At 39.6% G+C, this 18,638-nt stretch overlaps 1 protein-coding gene across 1 annotated transcript in view; it reads right to left on the reverse strand.

The window, feature by feature from the left end:
• Window positions 1–18,638, reverse strand: part of LIX1 (limb and CNS expressed 1) — a 47,284-nt gene that overhangs the window by 26,401 nt on the left and 2,245 nt on the right. The window contains exon 2 of the mRNA XM_029218393.1: window positions 1,469–1,632. Within this exon, the coding sequence (XP_029074226.1) occupies window positions 1,469–1,632 (164 nt within the window). The remainder of the gene's footprint in view (window positions 1–1,468; window positions 1,633–18,638) is intronic.

An 18,638-nucleotide genomic window follows, 5' to 3' on the forward strand; every position in this document is an offset into this window, starting at 1 on the left:
CTTTACTGATTGGCAAAGACACCCTCAATTGTACATCTCAGTGTGTGATTGCTTCCCATGAATTATTTTCTGACTTCCCTAGGCAGACATAGGTTTGTGGGTCTATTTATTAAACTATATCTTCCCCTTACTCCACAAAGGATTTGAAATAATATAAAACAGATACATGGTAACAGGATGAAATAAATGAGTGAGGCACACAAAGGATTTGAAATAATATAAAACAGATACATGGTAACAGGACGAAATAAATGAGTGAGGCACACTAAGTTCAAAGGGAGAGTAAAGTTAGAAATATAAATAATATCAAGTATGAGGTTAGTCCTAAAAATTACACGACAGTAAGTTTTATAGACATACTACAAAGAGATACACTGAAATTTTGCCTCTGGGCTTCCTAGTTGTCAAAGCTAAGAGGGAAAGTTGAGCGCTTCTGAGTTTCACATTGTCCGTAAACTATAAACGAAGGATTTTTGCCAGTTATTGAAAATTAAGAGAGAGTTTACTGCACTAAAGGGGTACTTATAAAGGTGACTGGTAAATTGAGAAGCTCCAACTTTTGTGCTTTCATTGACCCTCTAATATTACTATGTAATTACTATAATTTTTGTACATTTCTTTCCTTAAGGTATGGACCATATCCTCATTACTTGATCCAGTGCTTGATATTTCCTAGTCACTCAATAAGTATTTGTTACGCACACAATCAGATACTGATTGTTAATGCAGACAAATGTTTTTGTGTGAACAGGTGTACAACTAGAAATGTATCATCTTTTATACCCATCATAAACATAACAAAGAATTAACCAACTGGAAGAGTCTTTATACTAATTATCAAAATAATACTTGGAATAACTGCTATATATCAGATAAACACATTGCATGTATATTTCATATGACTCTCAACCTACCCTGTGGGTATTATTCCCCATCTCAAAATCAGGGAAATCAGTAAGTTAAATAAATTTCCCAAGGGTCTACAATTATTCAGAGGCAGAACTTGGGATTGGCATAGGTGCCTGAACCCAGCCCTGTGACCCTCAACCTTTGCTATAGGTTCATGCTTTCGTGTGTAGTAGATTGATTAGTATTTGATTACAAATTTCAAAAATGTGAAGACTTTCTACTGATGGAAGGGCCCTGATGCAAGGACTTTGCCCAAGTTCCTTTGTTCTTTAAGATTTATTCTAAAATATTTGACGGAAAAGGCAGCAGCAGTCAGGCAAATAAAATACTATAAAATTCATTTTCCATAAAGAAATATCAGGGGACAAACACCCTAATAAAAAAATACTTCCCATTTAAAAAAATGGGAACATCTGACCAATTTTTCTGTTACATAATGGAATGTGGCACAACTTTTTTCATTAGACCCAAGAAAACTTACAATGTACCATTTTATGAAAGGGCTTACTCTGTTTTAACTCAATCAGCTTTCACTGATCAATTTATGGTTGCTTCTTACCTGAAAGTTGCCAAAACAGCTTCCCCCTGGGAGGGTCACATAACTCACAAAGGGTGGTCCAGGAGACGGCAGCGACTCGTAGACCACCACACCTTCACTTGGGAACGCAGCCCTCTGTTGCTGCTTGCTTTCCCAAAATTCCTGTAACATTGACACAACATTCACTGAAAAAGACAAGAAATATAATCAGTTATTAAGGATGGACATACCCTAGCAAAAACAACATTTTATTTGCGGGTTGGATTGTGTAACAAGGCACTTCCAGTTTAAGCAGAAGGGAGTACGTGTATGTTTGGGTGGGGTGGGGGTGTGGGGTGCTTTCAGTTGTGAAAGAAACAAATACTATTTAACACAAATGTGTTTATTTTTTCATGAGTATGGCTTAAGTGGTTTGGCACCCTAATTCTAACAGCATTGCAGTATAGTAAATTTACAAATTAGTTTTTGATAACAAATTTTAAAATCTCACTCTTCCTTCTTTGAAAATTTTCCTTAATAAACTTTGTCCAGATCTATGGTTATCCATGACTCCCACTCCTGTTTCTCATAGATTCTTGGACCTGCAAAGTGAAAGCTAAATTCAAAGGTAAAAATATGAGCAGTGTAATTTTTTTTTAATTTATTTATTTTATTTGTTTTATTTTTGGCTGCACTGGGTCTTCGTTGCTGCACATGGGCTTTCTCTAGTTGCAGCGAGCAGGGGCTACTCTTTGTTGCGGTGCAGGGGCTTCTCATTGCGGTGACTACTCTTGCTGCAGAGCACGGGCTCTATGTGCGCAGGCTTCAGTAGTTGTGGCACGTGGGCTCAGTAGTTGTGGCTCGCGGGCTCTAGAGCACAGGCTCAGCAGTTGTGGCGCACGGGCTTAGTTGTTCCGCGGCATGTGGAATCTTCCCGCACCAGGGCTGGAACCCGTGTCCCCTGCATTAGCAGACGGATTCTTAACTACTACGCCACCAGGGAAGCCCCAAGCATGTAATTTTAATTGGAACTCACCTATTACAAGATTTAAGAGGAGAAAGGCAGAAAGAAGAAAACTCTTTCATGCTCCTTTCCACCCTAATCCAAAGGAGAATGAAAGCAATTGTGTAATAAGCAGGAGGCTGGGAAAAAAAAAACATAAGTGAAACTAATAACATGGAAACCTTGTTAAGGACCACGTCTGTTAGATGACTTCAGAAAACGTAGTAATGGCTACAGCCATGTGTTTTAGATTAAATGACCTATGATAGCCTGTAGAAGTTCCAGATCAAATTAGGTTGGTTTGTTTATCCTGTACTGCAAATTGAATTGTGGAAATTAACAAGGATAACAGAATTGTAGAGGCAAAAGAGACCTTTCAGGTCATGCAGGCAAAGCTCTGCTTGATGCAGGAATTCCTTGCACAATACCACTGACAGCTGCCCATTTGGCCTGATTCTGGACACACGGAAGGACCGGGTAATTGGCACATCTTAATGTAGCCCATTTCAAATGCTAATGGTTTTAACTATAAGAAGGTCATTTTGGGGAGTGAGTGGAAATCTGCTTTCCTATAAGTTTCATGCAAGTGGGCTATTTCTCATTTCTGGGACCTTATAGAGGTTAATCTCTGTATTCATAAGAGAACCCATGACATAATTGAAGGTGGTATAGGACATCTGTTGTTTTTGCCTCCCTGGCATTTGTTGTCCCTCTTTGTAGGAATAGCACGAAAGTTTTCCTTAAAGAACCATCTTTCCTTCAACCAAGTCTTCTCCAGGGTTGAGGAGTGGGGATTAGACCAAAGTCAAGTCATTTAGAGTCAATGAGTCCAGGACTTTTGTTGGAAATGTCAGTAGACTGGATTCTCCTTTTTCACTAGAGTTACTGGGGTTATAGGAGAGAAGTATGGTGCTGCCCAGGCAAGGGAGACTCATGGCTGAAAAGAAAGCCAACATAGAGAAGGGTAGAACCAAGAGATAGAGAAAAGAAAGACTAAGTTCTGATGTCATAGCTTAAGCTCCTGAACCAACACATCTGCTTTTACCTTAAACCGTTTTGAATTGGCATCTCACACTTGAGTATAAAAGTGTACTAAAATAGACAGCTCTCAGGTTTCCTCAGGTTCTAGATTGAATAGCTTTTCTTCTTTCAAACTTTCTTTGTGTAATATGGTGTCTATGCCCTTTGACATTCTCCTGATATATTTCTGAATACATGTGCTTCAAAATGCTGGGTTTTGTTATTTTGCAGGGAATCAGGAGAGTCACAGAGTTTGACCTGGAGGCAAAAACATTGCACAACCACTTTCTAAGCTGTTGACCAGAGCACCTGGCTCTTTCACTTCATTCCTAGGTCACCCATCAGCTTCCAGCTTTATAAGGTGTAGTTCAGGAAAATTTGCAAGACGCCCAGGGAATTGGATGCCTGTGTATATTTAAGAACTGTAGTTTTTAGTATTTAAGATGTGTTTTGGGAAAGAAACTGGGAAATATAAGACTATCAGAGGGAATAATTGAATTAACCAATAAAATACGTGCTAAGTGGTCAAGGTGAGCTTGGTAATTACAGATATTTTTCATTCATTCAAAAATATTTGAAGTAATATTTTCCACCAGTTGATGTAGCCCAAAATAGAATTAGAACTTTTATTTCCTAAACTGTATTTCTGCTCCCCAACTTCCTCTCTCTCCCATGTCCAGGAAAACAAGTATTTTGTGAGCGGGCTGATTTGTGTTTCAATTTGCCTGTGACCTACAGAATTCAGCAGAGATGTCTTGAAGATTGAAGCCTAAAACCGAAGTCAGTGGTCTGTTGCCCTGATAGTCAACAAGGGCCATTAACTGGCTATTTTAAGTTGGTTCATTGTTGAATGATGTTCAGCTGAAAACTGGAGTAAGAAGCTGAAGACTCATGCTTTTCTAGGTAAAATGAACACAAGAATTTTGGCACGTAAAACTGTGTGGATTAAAGAGTTCAGAGGTGGCTACTAAGTAAAATTTCTGCATGAATAAATGTAGCAGTTTTCAAATTTTTTATTCTGCAACCTTGGAAGATTTCTTTGATGGTCTTACGTATGTCATCACCTCTAAAGAGTGCAACATATGTACATGCACACACACAATCCATCTTTCTATCTCTATCTCCTCGTGTCGACTGGAAAACCAGATGAATGGAGTGCAGAGGGAAGAAGGCCAGCATGCTGTTTGGAATTTCAAAGATCAGTATATCTGAAGATGCTCTATTTATGAAACACGTGCTCCTTTATTTTTTTGAAGTAGCAACAGCAAGGTTCATGGACAATGTCAAAGAAAAGGCAAGCAAAGGGTCAAGTACTGCTGAAGAAAACCACCCAAATTTGAGGAAAGGCCTCAGAACACAGTTTAGTCGCCAGCTGCAGTTGCACCTTCAGAGCCCAGCCAATGATCCTGCCTTTCACGTTACAAACTTAAGCCACCAAGCGTGTGATATCCCTCCCTACATCTAGTGACCCATCTGCACAAGTGCCCAGCTCTACCTTATTTCCTTCAGTCTCAAATGAAGTTGTGTTTCTTCTTCTGGGCATTGTTCTATTAGTAATTCTCTTGGCTTCCTATTTTTAAATGTTTTCTCTTTACTCACTCCTCAGCGGCCATAAGTATGCTCAAGACAACAAATAAATGAATAAATGAATGAGTGAATGAATCAATTAAAAGAAACACTCAACCTCGGGAATATTCTTTTTTTTTGGCCATGCCATGTGGCATGCAGGATCTTAGTTCCCTGACCAGGGATGGAACCCATGCCCCCTGAGTTGGAAGCGCAGAGTCTTAACCACAGGACGCCCAGGGAAGTCCCCCTGCCATTCATTTTTAACCCACCAACAGTCTGGCTTTCCTCTACATTACGCTACTGAAACTACTTGGCAAATATCACTAATTCTAACTTTCAGTCCTTATTTACTTGACCTCTAACTGCATTTGACACAGCTGATCAATTTCTTCTAAAAACTCTCATCTCCCTAAGCTTTTCTGACAGTATTATCCCTGATTCTTCTTCTGTATTTCTATCATTTCTTCTCAGTCTCTTTTGTGGGTTTCTCTTCCTCTGCTCACCCCTCATGTTGATTTGCACGAGAGCCTTATCCTTGTCTTTTCTTGCTTCTCTCTCTACTGTTTTTGAATGACAGAACCTATTTCCATGAATCCATCTACCATAATATATGCCAATAGTTCCCAAAACATTCTCTTGTAACTCCAACTTTGTTAACAGATACTTCCATTTGGATGTCACAGAAATTCAACATATTCCCAGACTCAACCCATTTTCTTTTCCATAAACCCTTTTCCCAAATTACTTAGAAAGTGATATAATCATATACCCAGTCACGTAAATCAGAAACCTGACAGACACTTTAAACTTAATTTCCTCTCTCCAGATCTAATAAATGCCCAGATTTTGTTAGTTCCATATCCTGATGTCTCCGATAGTCATCACTTCCTCTCAGTTAATATTGCCACTGCTGCATTGGTTCATATCTAACCAGATATACCACAGTACCCACTTGACTCCAATCACCCTCCCATCCAACCCATCCTCAACTGTTTCCAGGTAATCTTTCTGAATCTTATGGTTAATTAAATCACTCACATCTTAAAATCTTTCTGTGGGTCCTTCATTACCTACAGAACAAATAACTTCTTGGCAAGTCATAGAAGACCCTGTGTCTTGATACTCTTTCTCATTCCAAACTTCCTCAAGTCACCTTCCAGGTCCCTCAGGCTCTCATGCTCCCAGGCCTACTGAACCAGAATCTACATTTTAAACAAGATTCTCAGGCAATCTGATGCACACTAAAGCTTGAGAAGTCCTGAGTAGGATAGGACAAAGTTGCTATTCTCATCTCTCTTATCATGTGCCTATTATATGCCAGGCACTAGGCATTTTCTCATTTAATTCTTACAACAGGTATTATCATCCACAACATAGAGATAAGAAATAAAAGATGCTCAGGATACGATCACACAGCTACTAAGTCTTAGCCTTGGGATTTTTAACCTAGTTTGGTCTGGGTCTATAGTCTAGCTCTTTGCTCATCCTGAGCCACTCCTAATTATAATGGAATTTAAGTTGTTTTCATGCATGTCTACATCTATTAGAAGCATTTTAGAAGAAGAATAAAGGTTAATTGAATATTTGAATGTCATCAAAGGTATGGAAGATGTGTTGCCTTTGTGAGGCTGTTGGTAGGAAAGGTGTAGGAGGCTCTGCACAAGAATTACTTCACCTACCATTTTCTATGGGCCATTTTTCTGATACTTGTTCTTGGCAGTCAAACGAAGCAAAGGGTTAATATCTGTATTTTTTGCATACAAGTGATATGACACTTTCTAGCTTGGAACTGTCACAGTGATGAGCAGTCTGTGTCATGTGAACAGGTATCCTGATTAATCTTCAGCTAACACTTCGCTCTGGTTTAAAACAATGTTGTAAATACCCACCAGCTGTGGGCTGCAGAGGGGGGTTGTGATTAGGCCTCCCATTCCAGTCCCTTCTTTCAAGGAATAATGGCTAAAGGAGAGACCACAAGAGGAACAAGAGGAAATGACAAAAGACCGAGGAGGGCTTTGGAACAGGCTTCCTTTGAAGAGGGGCATGAACGAAAGTCAAGGTCAAGTTTCTCTGTCTGATTGTGCCTTCCACCTCAGGATCAGGAAGCTATCGTCTGGAATACATCGTTTGTGGCTATGCATTATTTCTCCCAAAGTTTAGTGAAATTCTTTCTAAAGAGTTTCTGCTTTGTCTGAATGGACACTAAAGGAAAAGGGCTTTATCCACAGCCATGACAAGATAAATTGGTCATCCATAGTGAATCTGGACACCAGACAGGAGAGAGGTAGTGAATCCTCAGCTGGAGACCCAGAGAATGCAGATGAATAACAACTTGGCTGATGCTGGAGCCAAGCTGAGCAACTCTCCGACTTCAGGGTTCAATACTACAGGTCATCTATTGGTCTTGCCTTTGTCAAGGTAACTGATGTTTAACTGGTAAAATTACTATAAAGAAATAGAATGTCCAACAAACACATGAAAGAATGCTCAACATCACTAATCATTAGAGAAATGCAACTCAAAACTACAATGAGGTATCACCTCACACCAGTCAGAATGGCCATCATCAAAAAATCTACAAACAATAAATGCTGGAGAGGGTGTGGAGGAAAGGGAACCCTCTTGCACTGTTGGTGGGAATGTAAATTGGTACAGCCACTATGGAGAACAGTATGGAGGTTCCTTAATAAACTAAAAATAGAACTACCATACTACCCAGCAATTCCACTACTGGGCATATACCCTGAGAAAACCATAATTCAAAAAGACACGTGCACCCCAATGTTCATTGCAGCTCTATTTACAATCGCCAGGACATGGAAGCAACCTAAGTGTCCATCGACAGATGAATGGATAAAGAAGATGTGGTACATATATACAATGGAATATTACTCGGCCATAAAAAGAAACGAAATTGAGTTATTTGTAGTGAGGTGGACGGACTTAGAGTCTGTCATACAGAGTGAAGTAAGTCAGAAAGAGAAAAACAAATACCGTATGCTAACACATATATATGGAATCTAAAAAAAAAAAAATGGTTCTGAAGAACCTAGGGGCTGGACAGGAATAAAGATGCAGACGTAGAGAATGGACTTGAGGACATGGGTGGGGGAAGGGTAGGCTGGGACGAAGTGAGAGAGTGGCATGGACTTATATATACTACCAAATGTAAAATAATTAGCTAGTGGGAAGCAGCTGCATAGCACAGGGAGATCAGCTCAGTGCTTTGTGACCACCTAGAGGGGTGGGATACGGAGGGTGGGAGGGAGACACAAGAGGGAGGAGATATGGGGGTATATGTATAGCTGATTCACTTTGTTATAAAGCAGAAACTAACACACCACTGTAAAGCAGTTACACTCCAATAAAGATGTTTAAAAAAAAAAAAAGAAATAGAATGTCAAATGGCTGAGGCTGGGGGTATGGGAGGAAGTGGAAGGAGAGAGAATTGTTGGGGAGATCCTAGGAACAACAGCATGAAATCCAGTTCCTTTTTGTGATTTCTATCAGTTCATAACATCTGAGAGTAAAGAAAGCAATTTAACCTCTGAATTGACTTTGCACATCAAACTTCTTAATGAATTCCATTGCTCCAAATTGTTTTCTCAGACACATGTAATAGACCCTGTTGTGGACTAAACATCTGTGTCTCCCACAAATTCATATGTTGAAGCCCTAACCCCTAATATGATGGTATTAGAAAGTGGGGACTTAGGGAGATAGTCAGGTTTAGATGAGATTATGAGGTAGAGCCCCATGATGGGATTGGTGTCCTTATAAAAACAGAGATACCACAGCTTCCTCTCTCTGCCTTGTGAGGACGCAGCAAGAAGGCAGCCATTTGCAAACCAGGAAGAGGGCTCTCTCCAAAGTACTGAGTGTGCCAGCAATTTGATCTTGGAGTTTCCAGCCACCAGACATGTGAGAAATAAATTTCTGTTGTTTAGGCTACCCAGCCTATGGTATTTTGTTACAGCAGCCCAAGCTGACTAAGACAAACCTCTTCAGCAATTTTGAAAATTTTCACATCAACAAGATGACAATTTGCTATGCAGTTTATATACATTAGTGTGGATACTTTTTTCTTCACTGTGTTTTAAAATCTGAATAGGACAGTTTTCAGAGTGGTAACTAGATCCCCAAGCAAGTCTTTCATAAATGAGGTTTTCATTTTCTCCTTCCTCAAGCTTTCTCTTTCATTATAAAGTTCAGCATCAAACTTCACAGAAGGCAGTTGACCAACGAAGACATCCGACAATGTGGAACACTTTGACCATCCAACCTTTGACCCTTTCTAGCGGAAATCCTCAATCAGCTTCAGCAAATGCAGTGTCTTTACTTGTCCTTGAACATATACTGCATATTTTTTCCCTGTGTTTTGGTTCAAGTTCTCCTTCCTATCCTGAGTATTGTTTCTGCCCTTCCCTTCTATCCATCCAATTTATTCTCATAGTTCAGAGGAAATGCCACGTCCTCCATCACGCCTTGCCCACTGGTTCTAGCCCATATGAATGTACTTTTCTGTGCTCTTATTCCATTAGTGGCCCTATGTCTTAGCACTTAATCTCCTATAAGCCATGTAATAAAATAGATGTGGTGCTCCAGGCTAAATTTATCAAGTCAGACTTGGCTGGACTTACTTCTGGCCAGAGGAATGAAATGCCTTGTGATAAGAATTCATCTTATAGAGTACAATATTATGTTATTTGCCTCACAGCTGACTGATTCTAGAGGGCAGGGACTCTGGTTCATTCTCCTCTGTAGCCTCCTTGGTATCTAGCACAGGGCTATTCATCTAGAAGCAGTTGTTGAATTCATTTGAAATCTAAGAAAAGTACATATCTGTACTGTGCAACTGAATGAACATACAGAAGATAGGTGAAGGTACTACGATTCATGGAGAGATCAAGACTTCCTTCTAGATAGGAGGTTTCTTATATGAACCACCATGGTACCCACACAGCATGGATGTGGTGGTGGCAGCCATGGCTCAGATGCAGATGGCTGAGGACGTGCAGAAAGATGAAGCCTGGGCAGAGTAAACATGTGATTGCTAGTTGCTTGCCAGCTGGGGCTTTACCTTCATGATAACTAGGACTTAGGGAAATCCTGAACAGGAATGGTAAGTACTTTTGTGTCAGAGTGTCAATTCTAATCCACTTATGTTGACTGCCTGGAGCACTGTGTTGAAAAGGATTTGAAAGTAGTCTCTGAGATCAGGAATTGTGTAACAGAACACCACAATTAACCAGCAATGAGGCACTGGTGTATCTGGTAACCCTGTCTTTGATGGTATAGAGTAAAAAAAAAAACAACAACAAAGCAGTCAAAATAGGCCTCTGTTCATAAAGGCTTACAATATGATTGCAGAAATAATGAATTCATAATATAATTTGTTAACAAAATACTAGACTGCTATATTGTAGAACAGAAATGATTTTAAGGTAATATTTAAAACTTTAAAATTTATGGCACAATAATTAAACAGACTCAAGGGGAAAAGTAGATAAATGTGAACTGAAAAGGTCAGAAAAAAAGCAAGCGTAGGGGGACTTCCCTGGTGGTGCAGTGGTTAATAATCCGCCTGCCAATGCAGGGGACATGGGTTCGATCCCTGGTCCAAGGAGATCCCACATGCCGCAGAGGAACTAAGCCCGTGCGCCACAACTACTGAGCCTGCACTCCAGAGCCTGCAAGCCACAACTACTGAACCTGTGCCACAACTACTGAAGCCTGTGCACCCTAGAGCCGGCACACTGCAACTACTGAGCCCATGAGCCGCAACTACTGAAGCCCGCGTGCCTAGAATTCGTGCTCTGCAACAAGAGAAGCCACCGCAATGAGGAGCTCATGCACCACAAGGAAAAGTAGCCCCCACTCACCGCAACTAGAGAAAGCCTGCGCGCAGCAACGAAGACCCAACGCAGCCAAAAACACATAAATAAATTAATTAAAGAATAAAAATATGCATAGGAGGAGGGCCTAATCTGAGCCACCTCAGAAAAATGAGATTTACACCGGGATGGGGGAAGGGATAGAAACTGTGCTCTCAAAGGAGTGAGAGTGGCATTTGACAAAAAGTAAGAAAAACAGTAATGCCTCAGCTGTGGAATTATGTGTGGGAGCAATAGGGAAGGATGCCATTAGGAAGGGGGTACAATTTGATAAGAGACAGGGTAAGGGGAGTTTGTTTCTTTTAATAATTGGAAATTGATCCTATTGTTCTGGTGCCTCAGCTTTACCCAAGTGGGAGAGAAAGGCAGGAACACAGAGTTCCTTGTCCTTTGTCTTTGCCTGAGGTGATGTGCTGCCTGTAGTGGCTCCATTCATGAAGAACAAGGGCACAAATACTTGGAGAGAATGTGCGGTTGCTCTTATGCATCTGGGTGAGCCCAGGAAGAATGTCTCTCTGGGAGGAGCTTGGGCAGAAAATCTCTTTGAGGAGTGAGTAGGAGATGCAGCAAGCAAGAGAATGCTCCTTTTGTAGTCTGGAAGGAGCATGAAGCCACTCAGAGGGCCTTTATCCTAAAAACTCAGAGCTTGTCATTTTCATAGATTGGACACGATGAAGATGCTAATAGGGACACATGATATATGTTTTCATATGGGAACTCTGAGATGGAGAGGATGTAAATGCCCCATGGATTATAGGGGCTTTGGTTTGAACACAATAAAACGTGTACTGCATCTTCTATCTCCACATTTTATCAACAGGCAGGCAGTTTCCTTACGTAGTTAAAAGCATGGACTCTGAAGCCAGAATGCCTGGGTTTGAATCCTGTCTTTACCGCTGTAAGAAACCTACCTAGTGCTCCTGTTCTATCTGTAAAATATAGTACTTACATTACAGGGTTGCTGTAAAGCTTAAAATGGAAAATGCTCAGAATAGAGCTTCACACATAGTAAGCACTAGAGTGTTAGCTATTATTTGTGGTTAGAGAAGGTGAAGGAAGAAAGGAAAAGGCATGATTATATGCTTGCATGCTGCATCTTTGAGACTGACTGTTCTTGTATTGGAAACCATGTCATTAAACATTCTAAAAATATTCTCAAATCTGAAAATTCCTAATTGGACACATTGTGCTTTTTAATTTATTTCCAAAATATGTGAAGAGTTCAGAGATGGAAAAAAGAAAGCTCTTTTAATATCATTCACTCTTAAAGTCAAAGCTTCATAATGGACAGAAAATAAATAGATGAAATGCTACATGTCTCAAAATCTGGAGACATGGATGTCTGTCCCAATTTTTCACTTTCTAATAAATGCTAATGGCAATAGAACTGCTCTTAGCAAAAACTACAGAGAGGGGCTAACTCTTATTTGAAATCAATGTTAATGACTGATTGTGCTTCAGGAAAGTAGAAACATTATAGTTCATTGCCCAGTTCAATTACCTAATACCAGGTAAGTCCTGCCGGGAAGACAGTCATTTGTCAGTAATAAGGGGTCTTAAAAGTATGTTATGAATGTTATGTTATGAATCTATCAGAAAAAAAGAAGCAATTTCCTTATGCCTTACATGAGAAAAAAATTCTAGCTGGGCAAAATTTCCCTTGCCAAAAACAATTAAAGACAAATTGGAAGGCTACCATTTAAGGATAAACCATTAAGAGGCTTTCAAGATGCTAAACATATTTTCAAATCGATTCTCTGCCTCCAAACAGATGGATTTTTTTGTTATGCAGTATTTTAATATAATCTTTTAATTACCCTTAGCAGGTGATACTTTAAAATAAAGTTAATTAGTATTTTCTATTCTAGCAATTCAATCATGTACAACTTGTTTTTGTCAATGTGATTCCCTAGATTTGTTGAGGAGAAATAGGAAAAGGACCCCCAGATAATTTAAGGAGCCAGCTCAAGGCATGATGCCAATTTGCCATTCACGCAAAATGGGGTACCTGTGGGTCTTGTGCTTGGCTTGGCTAACTCCAGGACACTGACCAACAGAGCCAGCTGTCTAAACATTTATAACCATCCTCAGGCTTTGACAAGTTTTGACCAGGCTAATGGAATCTTGCTGACACAGCTTGTGTGTCATGTACAATATGTAGGAATCTTGGGCCCCTTCTTCTTTTCTGTAGATACTCTTTCAAAGGTAGCCACAGCCACACAACAGAGCTGAGACAGCTAAGAGTCTTGCTTTGTTCCCAGCATTATTTTCTTTTAGTAACGCTCCAGAGTCAGTGCCTAGCTCCTTCAGCAGCTGGGAAGCTGGTTGTGTTTCTTTTGTTTGCTTTTTCTTTTCTTCTGGTCTGGTCCCCATTCTCTACCCTGAACACTTTCTCTGAGGGAATTAAGATTCTTCGGGTTGTTTTTTTTTTTTTACAAAATTAACCTCTTGGGAGATTCTCTATAATATGCAAAAAAGTACATCGTTCGTTTTGGTTTAATTTTCACCTTTAGAATTTTAAATTGCTGAACTATAAGTCATTTGGGGAGAAATTTAAATAACACTTTAAAAAAAATCTTTGGATGTACAAGGTAATTTTTTAAGAAGGCAGAGGGGAGAGAATATCAAGGAACAAGGGGGAATCACAAAGACATTAAAATAAAAGGTCATTAAATATATCACAATTGAACGGCAGCAGCAATAGCAGGCCTGAGCTCCCAAATGTGCTTTATCTGTGCACCATGGTTCAAATGATGTCATCCAATCACAAAAGCTAGACTAAAAACCTCATGTAATCCACTTAACCAATTAGGAAGTATATATTGATATCTTTCCCATGTGCCATTGGGCACTGACACTGCACTATATTTCAGAGACTTCGTAGGACTGTTGACTTTAGATAACCAAGGATCCAAGATAACAAAAAACAAACAAAAAAATCAAACACTGTTACTTTGCTGACCAGTTCTGTTTAGTTAGAATGGTCAAATCTGTGCAAATGTGGCTTTAGGCATGTAACATACCTTCCCCGGGTAGAGTCATTATAAGAAAGCTCTCCATGACCCTGCCACAGCTATCCAACTAGGGTTTATGTACAAGGCACGGACAGAGTTTGGCCCTAAAGAGCTTGGTGCACACAGAGTTGTGTGACCCAGAGTTGAGGGTAGACCCTGAGGATGAATATAAGGACTGGCAATCTGAGTCACTGCCAGTGTGGTATATGGGATAATTTGGGCTGCTCTACCAAGGCCAACCTGAGGCAGTGTTCTGGGGAAGTTGCCTGAGGTGGCTGTGTTTATTTTCACAGCCCATCCTTCTTCCATGCTGCCTCCTGTTTCATGGGGCTGTCAGCTTAACCCTGCATGCAATTAGGCTGTGATTAAGGTGTCAATGGATGATGGTTTAGAAAGTCCCAGTACCATTTATTTCATCATATTTCACTTGACAATGGGAAAAATCTTCCCCCTTTTTGTGAGGGAGAAAATAAACAAATCAGCCACCAGAAAAGTCTGTTGTGCACCTGCTAGGTGCCTGGCCTTGTGGGAGACACCTTGGGGGTTACATAGAAGTGCAAGGTATGGCTTTGCCCTCCTGGGACTTCCAACTTAGGTGTGGACAAAAACATGCCAGCAAAACTATAACTCATAGTACAGAGGCACATGAGAAAAATGTAAACTACACTATACAGCCCATAAGTGTGAAAGGGGTGGTGACTAGATGATGGGTTCCCACAGCTGCATTAATGGGATGAGATCAAAATAGGGATCAACTGATTATCATCCCAGTAGAAAAGAAAAAAAAAGCAACACCATAATTCAAACAGTATTCTAAGGACAGCAGAGAGAGAATGTAGAAAACTACAGGGAGTGTAATAATTGCCTATTTTGTCATTATTAAACTTTCAGTAGGATTCTTTTTTCCTTTTTCTTTTAAAATAGGATTTTTAAAACTGCCTTGACAGACTAAACTTATATGAGCATTTGAACATGGAAGAAAAGAAATAAGAGCCTTTGGGGTTAAAACACCAATATGAAATGTATTAAATAAAGAAGATTCTTTTATGAAAGGCTTCTAAAGTTGTCTTACATTTCTTAAATCAATCTGTAGCACATAATCAGTAAAACCGTATCATTTAAACAGAAAAATCATAACTTAGAAACTCACCCTTGTGCAGCTGTATCCTATTATGGGCTGTAACTTAACACATGAGTTTCAGAAGTTGTTAAAGTTGAGTTCAGGCTAACAAATCTTAACTGTTAAAAAAAAAAGCCTATAGTGAGATGAGACAGCAGACCATGAAGAGGCACCAGATTTGATCACAGGATGGGTGTCACTCATATTTTATTTTGATTTGTTAAATCTTATTTATATATTAAGAAATAAATGTATTAAGACAGATACGTCCATTAAGTGATCAAGAAGCCACTTCTTTTTTTCCATTTTGAAAAATTTTCCTCTGACACTAAGACTTTCAGTATTTAAACTCTGCCAAATGTATCTTTACTGAAAAAAGGAGAACAGTGCTTATGCCACAGATAGCTGAAATGAAATCTGCATTTTTCTTTTAGTATAAATTCAAATAAAAATAGTTGTGTCCTGTAATAGATAAAGTAAAACTAGCTTTTGAGTAGGCTTTTTCAGTAGAATGGACATCCACAGTTTAGATGCTAAAATTATCAGAGTTCAAATTATTGTAATTAAGATGCCATCATTAATCCAAAATGAGCTACCAAGCAGTGGAGCTTTTTGTTTTTTGGGTATTTTTATAACAATACTTCACTTTAAAAAATAAATTTATTTATTTATTTATGGCTGCGTTGGGTCTTTCATTGCTGCACACGGGCTTTCTCTAGTTGCGGAGAGCGGGGGCTACTCTTCCTTGTGGTGCGTGGGCTTCATCATTGCTGTGGCTTCTCTTGTTGTGGAGCATGGACTCTAGGCACGCGGGCTTCAGTAGTTGTGGCACATGGGCTCAGTAGTTGTGGCACATGGGCTTAGTTGCTCCGTGGCATGTGGGATCTTCCCAGACCAGGGATCGAATCCATGTCCCCATCATTGGCAGGTGGATTCTTAATCACTGCGCCATCAGGGAAGTCCCTGTTTTTTGCTTTTTAACCATGCTCTTTCCAGCACACTTTCTGTGGTGGAATGCAATGCAATACGTGTAGGAATTTTATTGCACAAGTGCCTTCATCCCTCACATCCTACTCCATTCTTTTATGTGAAATGTAAAAACCATAAATGTATCATCAAATTTATAGATTTTAGATAACTACTCTAAAAAGCATGGGATGGGGAAAATACTTGACTCCTGAGAATTTTTCCTCTCTTGCATTCCATACAGCCAGATTCATGATTACTGAGATGTTTTTAATAGCTCTATAGTATGGTCCAATTTTTCCAAAGGGTAAAAATGTACTTTTTGAAGTATTCACCTAACTGGTATAAATACAACCTTTCATGCAGAAAATGTCTCCTCAAATGGAAGAGTTAATGCACTTCAAATATGTGAGAAATTTTTCTTCTAATTGTGCAATGTTTAGTTAAATGTTCCACCGTATTTTTTCATTATAAAATTTTGGGAAACAGTGAAATCTAACACTTCACTTTATAAATCAGTGCTAGAAACCAACATGTTCTCATGGCTTTAATGACAGCTAAGATAGTTTTTAACTACCTGAAAAGTTTGCCTTGATTTTGGCCTTTATTTAGTGAAAGTGGTTTCTCCCTATAGGCATGTATTGCATCTTGCCTGAATGGGCAAAAGGATTCTTGCTGTGAAAAATCTGCAATTCTCTCCAGCTTAGTATCAGGAAGTATACCTGCAGCAGATGTCAATATAATCTTTTCCCCAATACAACATGAGGCCATACACTTCCAGAACTAATCTACGATCACTGCTAACTCTAATGGACCCCTGTTGCTTACACTTGAGTGTGACTCCACCTGCCTTCTCAGCCTTGTCTCCACCTCCCCTGATGCATTGTTCCTGTATTGCCTGATCTGCCTTTGGACAAATTGTTCTCTCTCCTCAAAAATGCCCTTCCCTTATTACTCTTCTGTTACACTCCTGTTCAGATATGCCTATTTAATGGGCTCTCTCCATACACCCAGAAGAGTCCATTTCAGTTCCACCTCTGTTTTCCTAACAGATACTGCCATGACAGCACAAATGACATGGTAATGTAACACCTCTGAGAGGCAATGTCTTGCAGTGGCTAAAGGTGAGAGGTTGGAAGATAGAATTTGAATCCTGGCTCTGTCATTTTATTAGGTGTGGCCTTGGGCAAGTCACCTTAACCTCCACAAGCCTCAGTTCTCTCACCTATAAATCAATAGTACCTATGTTATTGGCTTGCTGTGAAGAGTAAACCTTCTTAGCATAGTGCCTTAATCACATGATGAGGACTGACATCTTAGCATTACTATTAATGCATGAAGAAGGATCCCAAGATGGCAGAAAAGCATATTATGCTCTTGTAATTTGAAGGGTTAACGCTCAGAGTAGGATCTGAAAGTGCAGACATCTTGAAATCATGGGGCGGTGATTTCCTTTGGGAAAGCATGTGAGAAATTGTTAAACAGCGGCAAACAGATAGTAAGCTCACACACAAACTCTCAAAAGAGCTGACAAGGGCTGCTTTCAGGATAGCTCATCTTTGATTGTGACACATGAAAAGAAATTGGATGTTGCACAAAGCCAAGAATGAAGGGCAACATGGATATATGCCTTAATTTCTCTGCAAAGAGATTCTGTCTGGTGGTAGAGACTCCCAGAGATACCTGTTACAAAATGGAGACATTTAGGTAGTGAAGAACAGTCCAGTGTCAGCTTAGATGAGCAAATTACAAACTGAGAGCCCACCTCATTTAAAATTTCTTTCCGTTATTTTTCATTTGAAATGCAAAATAGAGAAAAAGGGAAAAAATGTCATGAAATTTATTTCCTTTCAGGAAAGAAAATAAAAAAAATTACAACTTTTGCCAGATGAACACCTGTCTAAAACAAATGAGAGGTTTAATACATTACAAAATGCCACTTGGAGGGCCTCCTTGGCTGAGAAAAACATTCATATTTTATTTCCTTAAATGAATGTAACTATCCCCATGTGCATCGGTCTCAGACCAGAAAACTCTCTGGGTACTTTTCCTGACCAACTTGAAGAGAAAATTCAATTTACTATTGCTTGCTTTTAAACAAATCAAAAGCCAAGGGAGGGCAACAAATTAATCAAATGATCGTTTACATTCCTTGTATTATATGTTTCTGAAGAATAAAGAGAAAAAAACTGCCTTTGCATCACTGAAGAGAAATTTAGAAAAACACTTTTAGAATGTTATTATTTTTTTATGCTCCTTTGTTCAACTGTGCACGGTTTTAAGCATTGTTGAATTGGCTTTTCATCTTGTAGGAAAGCAAGGTAGCAATTTTTCTTAAGGAATTGGCAGTGATGTGTTCAAGTGCTTAGCTCTTTCCTTCTGGCAAAAAGAGACTGGCCTGGGGTGGGGGAAAAGGAGCCAAGAGTGACTAGGAGGAGGGAAGGCTGCTTAGAACCTGCTATTCAAGGTTGATAGCAGCTTTTTACAGGCTGTGTAAAGCAGGATTGTGGTGGCAGCAACTTATGGGTGTGCCAAAGAAAATGAGTCCATGTGCTAAACCCTGGCACATGCATGGTAGGTTGCTGAGGCATGGCATAGGCCCTAGGCAGACTTGTGATGTCTGCCC

The sequence above is a fragment of the Monodon monoceros genome, unplaced genomic scaffold, assembly GCF_005190385.1.
Source record: "Monodon monoceros isolate NGI ecotype Baffin Bay Population unplaced genomic scaffold, NGI_Narwhal_1 Super_Scaffold_12, whole genome shotgun sequence".
In the NCBI taxonomy this organism is placed as follows: Eukaryota; Metazoa; Chordata; class Mammalia; order Artiodactyla; family Monodontidae; genus Monodon; species Monodon monoceros.